Raw genomic sequence first — 21,677 nt, 5'->3', positions numbered from 1 at the left:
TGTTAAGTGCTACATGTGTTAAACCTGTCAACAGTATATTTTTTCCCATAACTTTTGCCCAAATTATCTTTAATTAATCCCTAGTTTTCCCTCATCCTTTGACATTAATTTTATCCACCCATCTAATTAGTGCATCTTCTATCCTTCATAGATTAGATGATCCGAATCATTCAAGATAAAATTCTATTGCATTATCTTCAATAAATGCTACTTTGATCACATCTTAAACATAATCATTTCAATCTTTCTCTCCTAATTTTTCACCATGTTAATCTTAATGTTCCATTTTTATCCGCGGATAGTTGGATGCCAAAAACGTCTTTACCGCACAATTCTCAAAAACTAAATTCCATATAACATAATCAGCCTAAAAAAATCAACATCATTCAAAAGTATAGAAAATACAAGGAAAAGAAAATTACAGAAGCATTTGAAATGGATAGGTTTTACCATCAGCTTGCTCACTTTCTTGAATTTGTCCTCAAATTGGCTTGTGTGAAGCAACAATCATGAATGTGGCTACAATCTAGATAATAGGTATTCGGCCCTTAAGGGATCAATGGCATAACACTTAATTCGTTATTCTACTCAAGTTTACAAGTTACTTTATCTTTGCTTTTCCATCGTCTTGTTCCCTGAAATTTGTCCTCAATTTGATTTCCCTGAAAAAGAAATCTTCGACACATTACTTTAGGATACAAAAATCTAGCAGTATCTACCAGGAAACATGAGGATTTGAGCAATCTAATCTAAATTGGACCAATGGCTTGAAGGATAAGGTTTTCCTTCGATTGCTGAGCACTTGATCTATTACTCTGCCAACTAAAGTTCATTTCAACTAATAAATTCAACATAAAAACCAATAATTTACACGGATCATATAGAAAACCCAAAATTTCAATCCATGTTTTCATTATTTGCATAAAGGCTTGCATTTTGATGAACATCTAGGGTCGTGTTTATTCTTGTAATTCATATTACATTTTGGTAGAATACTCTGAACCAAGATTGCATCCAAAGTCACATAATATGGAAATCAGTGTCAAAAGCATATGTTGGACGGTGAGCATAATGAAATCTTAGGACTTGTGTGATCAATTGAACATTGTTCATGCCCAACAAGTTCAAAACACTAGAGAAATTAGCATCCAGACTTTAAAAGTCTCTTCAAAGCAGTAGTTCTAAGACATTAACAAGCTCTAGGCCATAACGGTTGCATTTGTCTTCGGTTTAAGGGCCGAAGCAAAGGCCCTGTTGTTGGAGATGACAATTCCATTGCTTCAATTGAACCAAATAAACTAGTATTCACTTTAAAAAGGATCTACATGGTAATTCGGTGCCATCTCAACAGTTTGTCAAGAATTATGCTAAAAAACATGAAAACAATGGTCAAAAATATAACTGAAATTGTTGAAATTGCATTATCATCTCTCTTTATGGTCACTTGCCAAAAGTAAACTGATATTTTTATACAAATTTCAACACTTGCATGCATTTTATCATATTGTTCAGCTTTCTTAGTTTTTAACTCCTCAATCGGTTGAGTTTCCAAGAAAATAGATTCACGGTCAGCATTATACTCATTATGAACCTACCGATAAATAGTCGTAAAGCCACATTGCGGTCTTTCATTGTTTAATGATGATTACTGTGGTTTGGTTACATCTTCCAAACTCAGTGCAAAAGAAAAGAATTAAACTAAACAAAGTCACATATGTCACGTGCACACATCACCTAAACCACCAACCCACACACCCAAAACCACCTAAAAACACACAAGCCACCATGAACACCAGTCACGGGCACCAATGTCACATGCACACCTCACCTAATCCACCAAACCACACACCCAAAACCACCACAAGCACGCCCAAGCCACCATAAATTTTAGCAACCACCAACATCAAAAAACGAAAAGCATCTCATACGAACATCCTCATTTCTCTAAAATGGAAATTTCAGATCTGCATTCGAACATCAAAAAACGTAAACCATCTCAAACGATGCTCCACAGACCCTCAAACGAATAAAAGGCATACGCAACATCTTACTTCGCACAGAGAACACTTCACCGTAAATCAGAAGAGGCATTCATAAGCATTGATCCAAAGACCCTCAACGCAATGCTCCAATTTTACGGATCACAACAAAATAAAATTGTCAAATACTCTGAGCACAGCAATGTTGGATCGCAGAGGAGAGAACGAGAAGACCAATTGAAACTTAGGGCAAGAGACACAGGGGAGAGGGTGACGAGAAAAGGGAAGACGATCGAAACTTTGGGCACTAGATGCAGAGGAGAAGACGAGCGTGGGGGTATGTAAGTAAAAAATAGATCGAGATGCTGCTCGCGGGGATGAGGCCACAAGTCGCGTCTATGTATTAAGGCAAAATTGCGTTTGGTCAAACGCAAAAAATAAACGCCCTCACTACGTTTTGAAAACGCATAAGCTGTGGATAAGCCGCCCCAAACGCACCCTGAAAAGCCTAAGTTTGATAGAAAACCAAACTTTTGACCATTATTTTTAATGGCAAGCGTTGAGGAATATTTTGGTAGGCATTTTGTCGATCAAATCTTTGTATTTTTTATGTTAGTTTCACCAAATTTGAGAAATTCACTATATAAGTCCAAAAATATTTATTGTTGTAGAGCCTTAAAATAATTTAATGCACAATATCATTTCATGAATTTGTTATACTCTACATTTGCGTATATAGATAAATCAGAAGCAGTTCATAAACCACATGGAGCTAAAAGGGCATTTGATAGTTCTGGCGGCACTATGTTTGGTGCCAAGGTAGCAATCCTAGCACCAAGATGGGCGGCCAATTTTCAAATCATAAACAATTTTCTCAGAAGCATTAGAGGAAGGCATCAACATATGGCATCTCGGACCAGACCCAATTGTTCATAGATTGCTCTAACTACATAAGGCTTCACACTCATGCACACAACTTGGCACCAAACACCGCAATGATTAATTTTGGAGCTAGATTTAGACAATTTTGGCAAAACTTCAATTAGGGAAACAACCTCCGTGGCATTTCTTTTTTGCCTTCGGTTGGCTTCAAAACAATATGTTCTCTGGGTGTTTAGTCAATAATTTATGCTCATTGGGTTGTTGAGTGCCCTCTGCTCCTGGGGTTTATCTAGTGAAGCTTATGTTCTATGGGCGTTTATGCGATTTTATGGGGTCGTTATTGCATTAGAAGTTCTAACTTCTATTTTTATACTAAGGGGGTTTGATACTCTTCAAGTTTATGATAACAACATATTCTTTTTTGGGTTTGATTTTCTCTGGGATTGTTATCGTATGTTGAGAAAACTATGGTGAGAGTTAAGTGTTTGAAATTATGATGAATTCCTGGTGTGCTATGGGGATTATGTAGTGTTTTGTGTATATAATGACAATGTGCTGTCTTTTTTCGGCTTGAAATTCTATGGGTTTTTTCATATGTTGAGAAGATTATGTTGAGAGTTTTGTGTTTAGAAGTATGATGTATGTCAAATGCTTTATAGGTTTTGTTGAGAGTTCTGTGTTTTTTTGAGTTTGTAATTGCCAAGAACCTTGTGGTGTTCGGGTATATATTCAATTTAGGAGAAGAGCGTCATGTTTGGATTGGGTGAATATGGTTATTGTGAATGAGCGGCTTTGTTTCTAATGAATATTCTTCGAAGAGTGAAGTAATATAATCTCCTTGTTATAATAAATCATGACCCTAGGGGTACTTATGGATGGCCATTATGCTGCTTTGCCTTTCGACATATATGAGTTTGGTAATATACACGTGAAAGGAAACAAAGATCCTTTCTTTATGGTTCCTTCGCCTTCTTATAGTAGTTGATTATGTATTTTTTTTAAGTTGACTCTGAGCCTTCCTTTTTTTTTATTTACATACTCGCTTTGTTAGATGTTGTATTAGGAAATAATTTATTCATGTAAGAAATTATGAGTGATAAATTATTTTTTTTTAATTATGAGTTATTTACTTTCATATTTTATATTTATTTCCTTGGATTAGGAGTTATTTCATATCATATTTTAGGCTTTGCTATTTTATGTTATTCCTTTTATCTCCAAATATTTAATATGAATTGATTATTGAAGATATTAGGTGATATATCTTTCCTTTAATATTCTTTTTTTTTATTATCTTTCTATTCTAGGATTCATATAAAGAGTTATTTATGCCCTCCTTCATAACAATGAAAAAAATTCTGATTTATTCCACATTATTCTTAATTTCAACATGATATCAGTGTTTTATAACAAATCCTAGAGTTTCCTGCTACCGGAAAATTTCCTATTCTCTGCAACCAACAATCTTTGTCGTGCTGCAGGCCCTTCCTCTACCTCCTCTTTTCAGTTTTTCTGCTGAAAAACGCTCTCCTTGTAGACCCCACTGCCGAATCTCCCTTCCTACAGTGTGCGAGCTTCAGATGTGCAAGAATAAGATCTTAGCACCTTCTTCTCCAGGACTAGATTTATTAGGCGTTCCTCTCACTTCTAGTTCGACATCTCCATGCATTTTATCGACCTTGGGTTATATTCTAACCGAAAAATTTACTGGTTGTATCTCTTCCTCTATGTTCCTCGTAGCAAGCGAAGGATGTTGTCTTCCTTCTTAATTTCCTTTTGCTATCTTTTTCATCAAACTGATTTGGGATTGGATCGAGCTGCGAATAGCATGAGAAGTTCGAGGTAGCCAATCAGCGCAGTGGTCGGGTAGGTTCGTCAACAGCTGCCGAGGATGAAGACGTTTCTTAGTGTTGTTATCGAGATGGTGGCACTTGTATTCCTAAGATTTGTTGTTCACGACCACGATAACCTCTTCATTGCAGTTGAGGCAGTTCACGCAATAGGCATCTCCAATTTTATCTATAAGCTCACCAAGCATAAAACCTATGTCGGGCTTTCCCTGAAGTCACGAGAATTGACAACTTTAGTTTTAACTATTAGAATCTACTACAGTTTTGTAATGGAGTACAATATACACACAATATTGGACTCTGCCACTTCAGTCATAACGCTGTGGGTTATCTACATTATCTATTTTAAGTTCAAGTCTAGTTACAAGGAGGATAAGGACAAATTTGCCATAAATTATGTGGCGGTGCCTCGTACTAGCCTTCCTAGTTCATCCTACTACTTCACACAACGTTGTGAACAGAATTTCCTGGGCATTCTGTGTTTACTTAGAAGCTACGTCAGTGTTGCCACAATTATGTCTGATGCAAAGCACGAAGATTGTTGAGCCCTTTACAACACATTATTTATTTGCACTGGGAATCTCTAGGTTCTTGAGTTATGCCCATTAGATCCTTAGGGTTTTGGATACAAAAGGACGATTGTTCTCTACCCTAGGAGCGTTTCTGATGGACAACTTGTGCTACGTCTTCCTGTTGGTCTCATTTGAATTTAGTGGCAGATACACCAGAATTCTTCCCGTAGCAGGCCCTCCATCGGAGCCTTCTCCTGCATCAAGCCCTCCTCCGAAACTTTTTCCTGAAACAGGTCTCACCTGGAACTTTTTTCCTGCAGTAGATTTTCTTCTAGAGCTTTTCCTGGAGCAGACCCTCCTCCGGAGCCTTTTCCTTCATCATGCCCTCCGCTGAAACTTTTCGTTGTATTAGGCCCTTCTCTAGAAGCATTCCTGCAGCAATCTCTCCTCCAACGTTTGTCCTGCAGCAGGCACTCCTCTGGAGTTTTTTTTCTGTATCATACCCTCCTCCGGAGCGTTTCCTGTAGCAGACCATCATCCGGAGCTTTTTTTCTTTTTTTGCATTTTTTTTGCAGGTCATATCTTGTAGCATTTGCCTTGAAGGTTGTCTACTTTGCAAACTCCACTGCAGCATTACCTGTAGAAGTCTTACGCCTAGCTACAGATATTGCAGGAACTACGGCCAACGAAAACAACAATCAACTAGAAGTTAATTTTTCTTGTAGTTTGTCTACTTCCCTAAAAACTCCCCTGTAAAATTACTTGTATGAGTCTTTCACCTACCTACATGCACTGCAGTAAAAAAACAACCACAGTTGTCTACTTCCCTGCAAACTCCCTTACAGCATTACTTGTACGAGTTTTCCACCTACCTACAGACACAATGGAAACTGCAGTTAAAAACAACTACAGTTGTCTACTTCCCTGCAAACTCCGCTGCAACATTACAAGTATAAGTCTTTAGCTTATCTCAAACACTGCAACAACTGCAATCAAAGACAACAGCGGTATGAGATGAAGGCTTAAAGTACTACTTCACGGAATCTCCTTCGCCTATTGTTTGATATTTACAAATCAAAATTAAGCATGGTTTTCAACCATGTTTCAACTTGAGGGGGAGTGTTAAAAGTTATATTGAAAAATAATTTATTCCCGTGAGATGATAAGGGAATAAATTATTTCCTTAGATTATGATTTATTTATTTTCCTATTTTGTATTTATTTCCTTAGATTATGAGTTATTTTCTTTTCTTTTTTAGGTTTTCCTATTTTATGTTATTTTCTTTATCTCCAAGTACTTAATATGAATTGATTATTGGAGATATTATGTGATATATCTTTCCTTTCATATTATTTCCTTTTTTTTATCTTTTCTATTCTAGATATCATGTAAAGGGTTATTCATACCCTCCATATCACTAAAAAAAATCATGCTTTATTCCGCATTATTTCGAATTTCAACACGATCGATCGCACATATACTCCAATTTTTTTTATTAAGCATTAAACATTGCATTCTCAATAAATATAAGTTCAAAGATTTCAAATGCATCTAGAGTTTTGAACTGCAACTGTGATATGTAATATTCTGAGTATACTTCAAGACAAGAAACTCGCCATGGGAGAAAATTCTATAGCTATTTCAGAAATAGAACACTTGGTTGTACATTTTTTAGATGCGGTGATGATCGTGCTAGTGAGGAATTCATTTAAGATAGTGATCGCGTTTGGAGAGAAGCATTGAAAAGAAAATTCTCCAGAAAACTTGATTGTTTCGACATGAATGACAATGTTATAATGGCATTACTCGTTATAATATAACTTTTATTATCGTGTTATTATGTGTTAAGTGATGTATTACACTTGATGAAGTATAATAATGGACTTCTAACTTTTTTTTTGAATTGCTAAATTTATTTATGTTGTTATGTTTCTTGAAATTACGGACCTACATGTAACATATATTCATAAGTGCATGATAGTTTTTTTTCCCCAAAAATAGATGCAGCACAGTAAATCATCCAAACAGATCCACTACTTCACCATCAACTGCTCATTCAATAAGAGTTGCAGCGACCCCAAACAGAAGCTAAGCATCTTAGAATCTAGATAAAGCAAACTAGATCGACATGGAAAGGTATCATGCCACAACTAGTTAAGATCCTACAGGTAATTGGGATCATATTTTGTATGGCGAAGTATAGCATTTAGCACGAAGATTAAAAAAGCTTGAAGCAAATCCCTTTCAATAAAAATGCCACCTTCAAACAAATATAAAAAAATGAGACACTGCAACCGATATTCTTGAATAGTTTAAGCTATCAACATTTGAAAAATAATAAAAAAAAATACTTTTAAGCTACATGAAAATGATTTGTATTTATTAAATAATACCCACCCCCAAAATAAATAAATAAATAACAAGAAAGAAGAATAAGAGAGAGGAGGGTAACGGGTATTTATAGAAGAATAATGTAACGAGTGTTTTGTTGTCAAGAGAAAGAAAAAAAAGGAAAGAAGATGCCAGATAAATTAAATAAAAAAGAATATTGAGAGAATGGTCCCAAAAAAATAAAACAGTTGAAAGGGTAGTTTTCTCTCTGACTACAAGAAAATAAAGGAAAAGGTTGATAAAGAACAGTTGATTAAATTCAGGATTTCATAACCTGTAATAAATATAAGCTATGAGTTAAAAAATTCTCAAAGTGTCTATCAACTAGCTGAAATGATAAGGGCATAATCAATGTAAGGCTCAATTCCTAATAAGGCAATCTCTGAATGACTCGAGTGATAAAGGAATGAAAACTTGGCACCTTAGCTTATGTGTTATTTAGGTGCTATTGAAGAAATCTCCTTCTTGACATGCATCACCTAAGAGCGAAGTGTTATCAAAGGTGAATCAGGCGCTCACCTAGGCATAAAAAGGTGATAACGCCTCAAACACCTCATAAGCAGGAGCCATCACCAGATACTTCTACTATTCCTAAAGAACATAAAACCAAATTATGAGATGTAGGGCAAAAATCTAATGATAAAGAAGATTGATTGTATTGGTGATGAAGAGAATAAAGCATATAATATCAAATAGTGAAATAATATTGTGCTATTTAAGATGCCAACATAACTTTTAACATGCTTGTTTAAACATGAAACATAAATTTTGGGCATCATGGGAACTTTACTTTAAATAATTTACTGCAAGATTTTGCAATTTTGATATTTGGAATGACACGCATTGAAAGCTTAATTTTCCCACTGCATTTCATTGTGACGAGTATTATATTATACTCCCAGAAGGCATTCCTCATGCTTAAAATATGTAAATTTTTTTAGCTCCTCATTTCACCCACGTCAATGCTAGGTTAGTTGCCAGCGTCTAAAGCATTAATTAGCCATGAGGCCTTGAGGGAGTCCAGCAACTTCAATAACACTACTCAATTTTCCATGCTCACCTCAAACACGAAGGAGTTAGCACATTAGAATGGTTGAGAAGAGATGAAAGAAATTCTCAAATAATAGCATCTCTTTACAACTAATTAAGATCGTTTCCCACTAAAAAAAGAGATCAAGCATGTTGCTGACTAGAGAATTAGCATTGTGAACTTCTGATCTAATACAACATAGCCCATGACCGAAAACAAATCCATATAGAATTTCGCACAACATTGCACCAAACTTCTGGAAGGATGTAGTGCCCTTTGTAATGTACTCAACAGACAAAGTGTTTAAGCTCACTTTTGAGTGGAAGTAGAGTCTTTGTAAACTCATTGAGGGGGCTTCCAAAATAAGATTAGCTTACACAATAATTAAAAAAATGAGTGCATTAAAAGAGAAGGCTGGAAGCTATTGTGGATATTTAAGAGCAGGCAAGAGCATGTTTGTCTTAAATATTTTTAAAGCCAATCTTAATAAAAAGTGGTCCTAAGAAAGCAAGCTTGTTCAAATTTTGAATAGTATCATATTTTAGCATTCATAAAGCTGAAAACTTTTTGTACAATGGCTAGCATGCTCTTTACCGAACACTCTAAAATTAATAATGTTGTATAGAGAAGCATAATCGAGCGATAAAAAGCATTGTCAAACTAGGTTAAATGCCTTACTATACATTCTAGTGGTGGCCATCAAAGATGTGAAATGGCACACAACTATTAGCTTCAATGCTTATTCTAAGAGAAATCATATGTAAACTCATATATATTGGGAGCTGCATTAAGCATGTCCAAAGTAGCCATGCATTCAAACTAGAACTCATAATCAATCTCAGTAGATTGGTTGTCTTAAATCCATTAAGCCTCCTCCCCATAATTTTGCGGTCCCTATATAGCTAGGGTTGTAAACGAGCCGAGCTTGAGCGAGCTCAGGCTTGGCTCGTGCTCGGCTCGTTCGAAATAGCTCGTGTTCAAAATCGGCTCGTGAACAGTGTGTTTGTGTTCGGCTCGATTTAAATATCCGTGTTCGGCTCGAAATTTGCTTGTAAAAATTAAATTGAAAAAAATATATGTAATGTATGGGATTCGAACTTGGACCAAATATATACAAAATAAAGCACTAACCATATTACCACACGAGGTGTTATGATTTAAATTTAGATATAAACATATATAATATATTATTATACAAATAATATATGTAATATATTATTATATAAATAATTATATAATTTTTTTTTTTTTATTTCGAGCTAAAACGAGCCGAACACGAGTGAACAAAAAGATGTTCGTGTTCGGCTCGTTTATAATTCGAGCTTTAAAAACTTGTTTGTGTTCAGCTCGTTTACTTAACGAACAAGCCGAACACAAGCTACTTAACGAGCCGAACACGAGCTGTTCGCGAACGAGCATTTTTGACGGCGCTATATACAGCTTACTACTTAGATTGAAGTTATTTGGATTGATGTCATGTCAATAGTTTTAGTCATGTACTTTTCTGCAAGTCTACAACTGACCCACTTGCATAATTTTAAAACTTATTCCTACAAACACAAGCCAGTGTTTACCTTTTCAAAGCATAAAAAAGAGTTTGAATAGCTATTGCGCCTTGTTGAATCAAAAAATCTAGTTTATATTTTGATTACATGCTAGTTTGGTTTCTATTATTTTAGAGAAAAGAGTTATTTATGCCTTAGCGACTACAGAGACTTGAGAGTTTCACCTAAGGTTTGTTGTTTTATGTTAGAAGACTAGCAAAATCCTCAAGAAGCTCTAGGATTTGCATTCATAACTTTACTGAAAAGCTTTAATCTCCTAGGAGTATCAACATGTTATAGCTTAACATAAAAATTCATTCTTTCAATATTCACCACATTTTAGGATGAACAATTAACAACAGTAATGTTAAAGAATGCAGAAATACTATGCTGTTAAAAGAGTCATTATAATAAACACAGACATTTAGGTTATTTTTGCTTTACAAAAAAGGATAGTAATTGGTGAATTTGAGTAGATAATCATTTCATTAATAAAAATAAAATAAATATAGGTTTCTTAAAGTCAGCTTGATGATTATAAAAAATAATTATTTAAATGATCTTTTCCAAGATTAGATGATACAAGAATTACCATCGAATTCACCTCGTTGGAGAAATGAGCAAAAGATTATCTTTAAGACCAGAAAGGCTATTATGAGAGGTTAGTTATGCATTTTAGCAGAAAAAAAAACTATGAATAATTATAAAATTGATGGTCCAGACACCTTTTCTTGCTGTAAGCACATATCAATTTCAATAACATGCTAAATTATAAGATCAGATTTGGGGTTTAAATGAGTCGAGCAGGCTCGAACTCGATTCAATAACGAGCTCGCGTGTCAAACTTATCGAGCCACGAGCTCGAGCTCGAGCATTAGCTTAATAAAACTCAGGTTGTATGCTCACAAGCCGACTCAATTAAAACAAATATTTATAATCTATCCAATAAAATCTTATTCAAGAATCCCTTAATAAAATAAAATTCTAGCGGCAGGGTGCTACTATTTTAAAATTACAAAACTGGGGGGATGGATTGCAATGAATGCAAATTATAAAATATTCATTATTTAATTGATTTATTTATTTCTTCCACGTCCCATCACATTTATTCATTCTCCTGCAAGCTTCACAAATGTTCACGTCTTCTTCCCTAGCAACCCATTACGACTATCTTTCTTCACCTAAGGAACAATCAGTTTTCTCAATGCCTTCTCTGATAAGCTATAATGCGACTCCTCTGACTACACTTCTATAAGCTCCCATCACAATGAGTTGAGCTCTCGAGCCTGGTAACAAATGGATGAGTTAAGCTCAAGCTTAAGTTCAAGCTGCTTGTTTGACAATCGAGTCCAACTTGAGTTTGTTGTGACTCGAGCTCTGCTCGACACTTTTAAAACCCTAGATCATATCACTCATCTGAATTAGGTTCTTGAGGGCGACAAATAAAAATTACATGTATAGAAATTACATAAATATTTTTTTGAGCTTTAAGAACATCATATAGGTTTCACATATTATACTAATATACTATATAAAAAATAATCCTTCCTAAGCTATCCTATGAATTATCAAGAACACAGCCAAAATAAAATTCCCTTTTTTTACTTGTCATATCTTTTTTTAGTTAATGCAACTTCGCCATTTAAATAATTACAAATTTTGTCATAGCCGCCAAACTCACAATTTAACATCAACACTAAGATGAGCATGTCATTCCTCTTGCTGAAGGTGAGACCTTGATGTTTTCATAGTTATGACAAGTGGCCAGCACTTCAACATATATGTATAAATACTGGAGATATGCTGATGATAAAGGCAGCTATTGTACTCTACAAAAGTAAGTGGATAAGGAAGTCGGCACATCCACTTTGTAGTAAGGAGCTTACCTTGAGCAATACTACAATATGCAGTTACAAAAGCCAGCGATTGCACTTGACAAAAGTGAAGATAAAGCATGTTGCCGAAACCATGCTAAAGTTGATGACTAAATTCTTACATGACATGGTGGAGGAAAACATAGAAGGCTTATATGAAAAATATGAAAGTCTCATTTTAGTCATTAACAAGGATAGCATTCAGAAAGATGTCAGAGTATTCTTTGGTCAAGTTTAAGAAGCCATATAAACAAAATAATAAAATCATCATTTTAGCCATCAACTGCTGCGAACCACACGAAAATGAAAAAGTTCTCTCTTGCGCATGAACCACATGTAAAAGCTGATTTATCACTTACAATAGGCATAAGCATAACAACCTTGCATAGGCATTATGCGTCTATTTCAAATATTATATATGATGGTAATTTGTAATTGCCCTAAAACATCAAAATAGCAAAATCTCATTCTTTCTCCCCTAATCTCTCTTTCTTTATATAATTCCCTAGCCAAAACTCCCCGGATTTGCTGACGTGAACATCACTCGTCCTGACGTGAACATAACTCGTCCTGATGTGAAATCCAGCGATCGTGGGAGTGTACTAGGACAAGTTCTTGTCCCAGGCATTGTCGCCGTGAGAAATCTCCCACAATTTCAGGTAATACGGGTCATGGGATCCTTATTCCCTATTTTGTTATTTCTAATTAGAGTTTAATTTATGTCATAATACAAGTATATTGTTTTAGACTTGGTTTCAAAAAGTCTTTTAGTTTTATGTTATTTTGAGATGCTTTCTCCCTGTTTTCTTTATTGGAGTGTTCTATCATTTGATTTCCCTCAAGTGGTGTGTCTGTAATTTGATTAGATAGAGGTAGTAATCTCTCCTAGAAATTTGAAAGCTTCCCTCATTTTCGCGCTCGCTTGCATAAATCCATCATTGTCTCGATACGATTTCGCTATCCACCCATCACGCACACCTAATTTTAGCCAAAATCAATCCTTCCGTCCTTGTTACCCATCCTACAAATTATCAATCCCTCATTTGTGTTCTTACACACATTCTAAGAATCCTAAAACTCCGTCATTTGGTATCGGAGCCTGACAAACCCCAATTTTTTTAGGAACTTGCCTTCCTTGCTCCAAAACAAAATTCCACACAGCCTAATCTAATACCCTCATCAAATTATCCATATATCATCACCTAACCCTAAGCCGCTTTTTTTAGAAAAAAATTTACTTAGAAGGACGAGACGTCGTGCCACCAAGGAGAAACCCTCAATGAGATGTACAACAATAGCTCACTATGGAAGAGATACAACGGGAAATCCTCCAATTGCAACGGAGGTCGCATATTTTGAAAGAAAAAGCACCAATGGGAAATCACACACAACAACAACAATGACCACATAAATAAAGGAGATAAAAAAAAAACTTTTTGCAAAAGAAGCTTCAAGTGACGAATAACAAATGTGGCGTTGGTTTGGCATTGAATATAGGAGAGAGTAATTTTGGTGTAAAAGTGAATTTATCATATTTTAACTATCGAATGGATCCAGACAAGTACATTAAGTGGTTTTTTACAGTAGAAATGAGTCTTTGAGTGCAAGAATGTTCTATCTGAAAGAAGGATAAGATTAGTTGACAATAAAATAAAGAGGAATACATCTTTATGGTAAGAAAACTTGAAATGCCAACACTAGTGTGAGAAATGTGAGCTCCGAAAATTCAAAACCCCTGAATCTCATCGTTGGTTTTGAAAGCTTTATCGAACCCAATTTTCAGAAGATAGATTGGATTACAGATAAACATTGTCCAACTATTTTTCCCTCATTTTGAGATGATTTTTTTATATAAGATTCAAGGTTATCCATCGCAAGCCCCTATGGTTAAATACCCCTCTCGATAATGAAATAGCACTTTAGATCAAAGGTAGTCATTAAGAATTGATTTTGTTTAATGTATTAAGAATTAAATATTTAACATATAGTAGGAGCAGACAGATTATAAAATTTATCTCATTGAGCTTAAAGCAGATGGTGAGAGAAATGATGAAGAACCCTATCAAGATCTCATGGTTCTATTGTCTCGAGTGGTCGTAGTTTGTGATCCACTTAGTCAGATGAGGTAGTTGATCCAAACCTGACTAAAGGATAATTATTAATAATCATGAGTTACATCATCCAAGAGACTTCTAAATTCAGGGTGAAAGTTTATCTAAGAGGACAAATTTAGATCGACCATAACTAACAAAAAAGTTTTATATAAATCAACTGTATCAACTAGTTCACAACTCAAAGGACTGAAAGCCATGCAATTTGGTGGCAAACCACCTAGTTATAGGGCTCTGATCGTAACCGCTACTTTTTTTGGAGTCGTTGGACCAAACCACGTGGACAGATAACTCGGGTCACGTCCTTACTAATGTCGGGTTATTTTGAGTGTGAATATAATGATGCATTCGATGTGACATTTACTCTTTGTGAGCTAAAGTTCAGTAAGAGTTTGTCACCATCAACAAACTGTTGAGGAGGATGAACGAAATTTACTTTAAATTTTAAGTATTGATTTTAACTTGAATATTTTGATTTGTTTGCTTCAAAATTTTAGAAATTTGATTTTAACTTGAATGTCTTTATTTGTTATTTTGAAATTTTGATTTAAAAAATGATTCCAACTGAGATTTTTAGTCAATATAGTATCATTGAGGATTTGATTGCTTGATTTGAACCATGTAGACATCACATTTAGTTTATGAAGAATTTGATTTAATAGTAACATATGATTGAACATGAACATTGTCAACTCTATCTTGCTTACAAATTATCGGGTTCATAGATTATATCATTTGTGTTAATACAAATATGCTTTAAAACTTAAGTTTGAAAATAGACCCATCTAGTTGAAATCTTCTATTTGCTTGGTCATCAATGAAGATTTGGTCATTCGATTTAAATCTTGTCAAATTTGTCCGCTTAACGAGAATAAGATTCAGAAGTGACATGTGTTTAAATCCAAGATAATTGAGTTGAGGAAATTTTCTTTCTGATTTCTCTCTCAGAGTGTTGTACCCTTGAATTTCTCTTAGGTGGTGTACATATAACCAATTAGATTGGCGTAGTGATCTCTTTCGAAAGTTCGAAGGCTTCCTCCATCTCCGGTCTCGGTGCTATTTTCTGTTGACAGCAAAAACCCGTTGTATTTTTATTTTCGATTCACTGTCCAACGACGTGCACACTGGATTTTAGTCAAAATCATTCTTCCCGCCCCGTTGCCCATCATACAACTTACCCCCCCCCCCCCCCCCCTCTTTTGTGATTTCCCACACATTCCAGAAACCCTAGAACAGTGTCATTTGCCTTCCTCTTCTCTCTTCCATAATAAGACAAATTAGCAAACTCACCTACTTGAAATTGTGCTCAAACTTTATTTATCAAGTAACTTAAACACCAGGTGGGCAATTCAAGCTCAAATAAACTCAATTACACCATTAATTTAACATCCTAAAAGTAGCAAATGGACATAATAAGTTGGGCCCTTATCTGGTAAAACTTTTCTATTCAAATACTATGTGATATTACCCATAGACCCGCTTAATAGGATAACAAACACCTTACCCACGATGTCTCTCGGTGTGATTATATTTTAAGAACCAAACTATCATACTTTTTAAGATTTAGAGAGGTTTTTATTAATTGGATTATTGATTGTCCTACTTCAAGTGTATAATTTCCTACCCATGATTACTATTTTTTCACGAAAATTGTCTTTTGTTTCCCAATTCTTCATTTATGACCAAGCAGATAGAAGATTTCAACTCCTTATCAAATGCTTTGTTTCATGCTTTCACTTTTCAAAACAGCAATACAAATCTTCAATTTCAATCCATATGAGATATATTTGATTAAAATTATGTATCAACATCATTATTATTGGCCTCACAATCATGCATGCTGGTAAATAATAAGGTATGTTCTGTCATTGTAATAAAGCTCTGTGTATCATATATCAATTGTGATGTAACAATAAAATGCCACAAGCAAAAGTCATCCACTTTTGTATTAACAAACTTAAATGACAATGAACTAGAATTCAATGTAGTGATGTATTCAAAGTTAAGTCATATGAAAAGCAAGTGACTCATTCTTGATTATATGCTAGTATCACTCTTAAATAACGTAAATGTTATCGTAGAACTTATGCATATCCCAATCATAGCTCCTCAATCCATTTCACTAAATTGATTCTCCAAAAATAATGCTTCTACTTTACAATGTTTGCATCTTGTCCAAGCAAACTTTCTGAGGTCTAACTCGCCTTCATTATTGTTCTGGTTAGACCGTACCTAGGAAAATCCTAAACAAGTCTAATGCACTATGTATCTCGACTACCAAAAAGCTTAGTTGAAGCACAATTTTGCAACTATTACTCTCCTTAACTAATATGTTTCATAGTTGTGCCACCCTTTTAAGATCTATTTAATATTGGATTATTTTTGTAGTAACAACTCCTAGCGCCAGTAAGCATAACCAACAAATCTACCAAATCTATTGCTATGATCTCAAGCTTAAGAATCTACCCCCAATATAAATAGAAATCATATGCACTTCAATCCTCATCATTCTCGGTGACTCATCTCAAAGCACATGCTAATAACAACCCTTGCTTGTAAATTCCAACTTATTTGTGGAGGGAAAAGTGAAGTTTTAAATGCATAATCAATTTCAATTGGCATTTAAAGGGTCTTAAGTGAATTATCTTGTGAATGTATTACAAGAGCACTATATAGTTCTACAACAACATTTTGTAGAGTCATGCTACTATAATTGTGTATTGTTTTAATTTGGTCTTTTTTTTACTTTCTTTTAGATGTCTCACAACTATTTTTTGGTACAAAATGACATGTGATGTCGCTTAATAATAATTTTCTTCTATTTCACAGATGTCATATATGCAATAAGTATGATCCTTAGGTCGATTTGGGTCAGACTAATCACCCTTTCTTCCTCTATGTTTCCATTATAATTCTTTTCTTATCTCGTATATCTTTTGTTTATGTCTAGCAATAAAGTAAGTTGGAGGTGTACTAAATGCATAAAAAAGCAATAACAGCTTGTTCATGGACACAAATTTCATACTTGGATTGAAAAATAGATGAATTTAATATCAAGTGCAGTGTTCTTCTGTTGAATGAATTGAAACACTTCTAATCAATAGATGGAGCTTTATAAATTATTGAAAAAAGATCATCTTTCAAGAATATTTGCTAACCTTTGCTTCTACAATCAAAAGATATGTGTAGCATAAATCACAATAGGAGAATTGCATGTAATTTTCATCATATTGTTCTTCTTAAAAAACTATTCAACTTTTTGCCTTAGAATTTATTGAAATTATAGCACTTCTTCATATTTTAACTCATATTTTGCCATCATATTTACATTATATCCAATCAAATTTTAATTGCCTCTAAATGTAGAATGCTATAGGTTTGCCCACATGGAAACTCTAAACTAGCAAGCCAACGGCTCTAACATTATCTTTATGTACAACTAACACGGCAAATTCCAAAACCAACATTGTTTGTGATCTCAGTAAATTGTCCATGAATAAACCTTTACCTAAACCTAACTAAGTGGATAGCCAAATCTCAGATCATGGAGAAACCAAATACATTAAGGGATTGAGCAAAATGCAAATGGAGACTAAAACAACGATGACAATAATCTTTTGACAAATTGAAACTGTTGGAAAACAATCAAAACTAAATAAAGAGGAAAAATAGGACTGCTCGTGACGAAAATAAGAAGAATATTGAATCGGGAGAAATATGTGTTGAATTTACTTTCAGATTAAGTAGATTATTTTCATGATAAAAATCCCAGGTTGTATTACTTGCAAACAAGTTTGCTTGCAAAGATTTCCAAGCATATGGGTGTGCGCTAATTTGTTGTATAATGACAATGCCATGGGTCAAAAATGGCTCCTTGGCCAAACATTACCAGAAGAACTATTGCTGTTAATAGAAGGAATAAAATGGCGCACATTCTATAGTTTTCCTAGTAAAATTTTGAGCTCATCTCAAAGGGTCATTCCTTGTTCACCTCTCCCACAAACCTAGAGGCTACCTCAAGATGAAAAACAGGTGGTACGGTTAGACCTACACTTCATTGTCCTTGGCATCCGATTAAACCAATATCAAAGAGCAAATTTCAGTAACAGTGCCTCTAGGCACATGTCCTGCTTAATTCTACCTAAGATATAAAAAACAATTAAATAGAAAAAGCAGAAAATTAAAAAGGATAAAAAAATGTACCAAGCTAAAAATTCATCAGTCAATTTTTCAATTAATTCCTGATTCATCAATAGGTATAAAAGCATAAATCCCAATTCATATCGCACCATCGCTACATTATCTCAAATGTAAAAAGTAAAAACAGAATAGCGACATAAACTCTTCTCATTTCAAAAATGACCGACTAATACACAATTAAGCATCAAACCAAGACATCAAAAATGCATAAGAATAAATCTGTCAACTAAATAAGCTAGTCAAACTCATCATAATCACTTCATGAAAGAATAAATAAAAACATAAATAAGATAAGTTACATTGACAGAAACAAACCTTCCCCTCTGGATTTCCCTACTCATAGCCTCAATCTCAGCCCTCACAGCGGATGCTTGCCCTAGTTCCTCCCTCGCACGTGAAACATCCACTTCAAGCCCCTGCAGCCGCTCCAATAGTTCATTTCTCGTAGCTCCAAGCTTCTGCACTTCAGTCCTTGCCCGCATTAACTCCGACCGCATCTCCTCAACCTCACGAGCCTCCGCGTCAGCCTTTAACGATCGGTCGAGCACTTCACGCACATCCGCGTCCCGCTCCATCCGTACCTTAGCAGCTGCAGCGGAGGCAACGCGGAGCTCGTCATGGGATGCGTCGAGCTCCTGCTTTAGAGCGACGTGTGTGGCGGCGAGGTGCTGGTTGTCGGCAAGAAGGACGTGAATCTCGCGGAGCTGATCCTCGAGGCGTTCCTCGAGGGCGATGATGGATGGGAAAGCGGCGGGAGGCGGTGGGAGTCGGCGGAGAAGTGCAGGTTCGTCGAGGATGTGCACAACCTGGGGATGGGGGCCTAAGGGCAGACGCTGAACATCGCGAAGTTGGAGGATGTGGTTGGGTATGAAGCGGCCCCTTCCTGCCATGGGTTGCAAGGGAGGGAGATCGATCAATGAGATTGTGGATTGGAGAACTTTAGGGTTTTGGTGATCGGGGAAGGCGGAGAAAGCAAATGACCGAAGCCTGCGGCCGTCGATTAGAACGCGGGTTTGGCGAGTTTGCTCGCGAGAATTCTACCGTAAATTATATATTTATTTTGGGATAATTACTCCTGAGCACAGGTATATAAATCAAGAATCCATAAACTATTAAATTGTTGTTTCTTGTTAAACATTTCCTTTATACCGTGTGCGGCCCTACTGGATCTTTCAAAATTATGAATGTGGTATTTCGTATATGGGTATGGCTTCAGATGCCCTCTCTATTAAGGATATCCAGCATCGACCAAATAATATTTATCTGTCGTAATACACTAGTTAGTAAGAAATTAAAAAAAACGATGGTGGTTGATATATTTTGAAACTTGGAGGTGGGTGCAGGAAGCCGTGTTGTTGGTCATGTGTCACAAATGATAAAATATGGCTATTGTGTGCAATTTCTTCCCAACCAGCCATCATAAAATTGAAGCACATGTTGAAGCGACAGACGGTCATCGCGTTTTTGTAGAAGCTCCACACCTCTCAATGTATGCAACCTTGTCAGTGTTGGGTACTCGTGCATCCACGTGTGTTCCGTCAAGTGTTCCAATGCAGTTCTATCGGATTTTATACAATTGTGTATGTCATGGAACATTTTCGATGTTTGGATATTGTTAACCTCACTTTTTGTTGAGGTTTAGTTTTTCCTCTTTAGTAGCTTAGGGTCTAGCTTTAGAACTTTTCTGTGGATTATTTCTAGAAAACTAGAAAAGGAACCCTCACCATTAGAAATTATACCCTCTTCCTTACTTAACTTGATAACTTGAAGCTCTATATATTGGTTTGGTCCTAACCTCTAGCACTTAGTAGGTGGGGTCATTATAGGGAAGCTCAAGGAGAGTTCCCATAGGACTATTTGACTTTAGGGTTAACCCTGGGTGCTGGTCTGGGGCTAAGGCACTCACTTTCACTCACTTTCACTCACTACACTCACTCTCACTCACAATTCCTCACAGCCCTAAACCCAGTATTTGTTGACTTTGATCCCTTGATTCTTTAGGAGGCTCATGTAGATGGTCCTCTAAACCCACTAGCCCTAGGCTAGGGTTTAGCTAAGACTAACACATAGAGGACCCAATGACCTAAATGAGGATTCCATTGGTCCATGGCTCATATAGAGTAGTTGGCACCCCAATTCTACAAAAAAATATCCAACTTTGTCTTTTGCCCTAAAATCCCCCAAATTACTTAGATACCCTTGGCACCCCAAACTTTCCCAAAACCTCCAAAATCACTCCAAATGTCTCCAAAACCAATATAGACCCTTCAATAGAACCCAATTTGGCCAATTTGATCATTTTGACCAAAACCCCCAAATTGCCTTTAAATACCCAATTTCCCTAAATTCACCTTAAATGTCCATCAATTTGGCCCAAATTTCCCCCAATTTGAATCCTAAACTCTTCATAACTATCCTACACACCAAACTTGACCTTCAATTGGCCTTGGTGAAGCCTCAATTGCATTCAATTTTAACCCAAGTCAAAAAATTCCTAAATTTGCCCCAAATTGGCCATACATCCAAATTCTACCAAATTGATTGCCCTAACCCCAAAATTGACACCCAATTTATGTTAAAAACTCTTCATGATGTTCCTATAGACCATTCTTAACAATAAATTTGGACTTAGCCCAAACTTAGCCCAACATAGACCCAAGTTTAGCCCAACATGTCCAAATTGACCAAAATTCCAAAATCCTTCAAATGGAACCCCCAATTGGACTCAAAATCATTTAAATCCTTCGCCAAAAATCTTCATTACAATCATATACACAATGTTGATTAATCAATTGGGCTCAAAGTCATGGCTAGCCTAACCCAAACCCAATTTTTGGCCATTTAGACCCACATTGAACTCATGCACCAAAATTGACCTAGCCATGTCAAATTAACCAAGACAAGACTTCTACAACCAATTTTTGGACCCTAGTGACCAAGCTTGACTCACTTAACCCACTCTAGATGAGCCACGAACAAAGGTCCCCTAAATCAAGGGATTTGTTTCCTAAATGGCTTAAGCCAAAGAGATCTTTGCCAAAACCCATCATCAGCCCAAATTAGCCCAAATTAATGGTTGTGAATTAATGGTTGTGACAGATTCCTCTAGCTCACCTGACCTCCTAGCCACCTCCCCTGGCCCTGCCGACCAACCTAGTCGCCAGATCACATCAAAACTGAGGGCCACCATCCCTAAATCAAACCTAATCTCAACCTTAGGGGCCAGCTCACCTTGATTAAGCTTTAGAACCTCTTAGCCCACCACCTCAGCAGACTTTTGCCACCTCAGCAGACTTTTGCACC

The 21,677-nt window shown here is 35.8% G+C and overlaps 1 protein-coding gene and 1 pseudogene across 1 annotated transcript in view; one reads left to right on the top strand and one right to left on the bottom strand.

Annotated features, from left to right (window-relative positions):
• The window catches only part of LOC110026551 (protein FLC EXPRESSOR), a 45,487-nt gene extending 26,068 nt beyond the window's left edge, over positions 1 to 19,419 (bottom strand). Inside the window, exon 1 of the mRNA XM_020727529.1 lies at positions 18,690 to 19,419. Coding sequence (XP_020583188.1) covers positions 18,690 to 19,264 — 575 coding nt within the window. The 5' untranslated portion in view covers positions 19,265 to 19,419. The remainder of the gene's footprint in view (positions 1 to 18,689) is intronic.
• On the top strand, positions 4,690 to 6,316 carry LOC110026550 (annotated as a pseudogene).
• Positions 19,420 to 21,677: the final 2,258 nt, after the last annotated feature.

The sequence above is a fragment of the Phalaenopsis equestris genome, unplaced genomic scaffold, assembly GCF_001263595.1.
Source record: "Phalaenopsis equestris unplaced genomic scaffold, ASM126359v1 Scaffold000378, whole genome shotgun sequence".
Lineage (NCBI taxonomy): Eukaryota > Viridiplantae > Streptophyta > Magnoliopsida > Asparagales > Orchidaceae > Phalaenopsis > Phalaenopsis equestris.
Note: the sequence above shows the minus strand (reverse complement) of the source record. Positions and strands in the feature narration are given on the sequence as shown.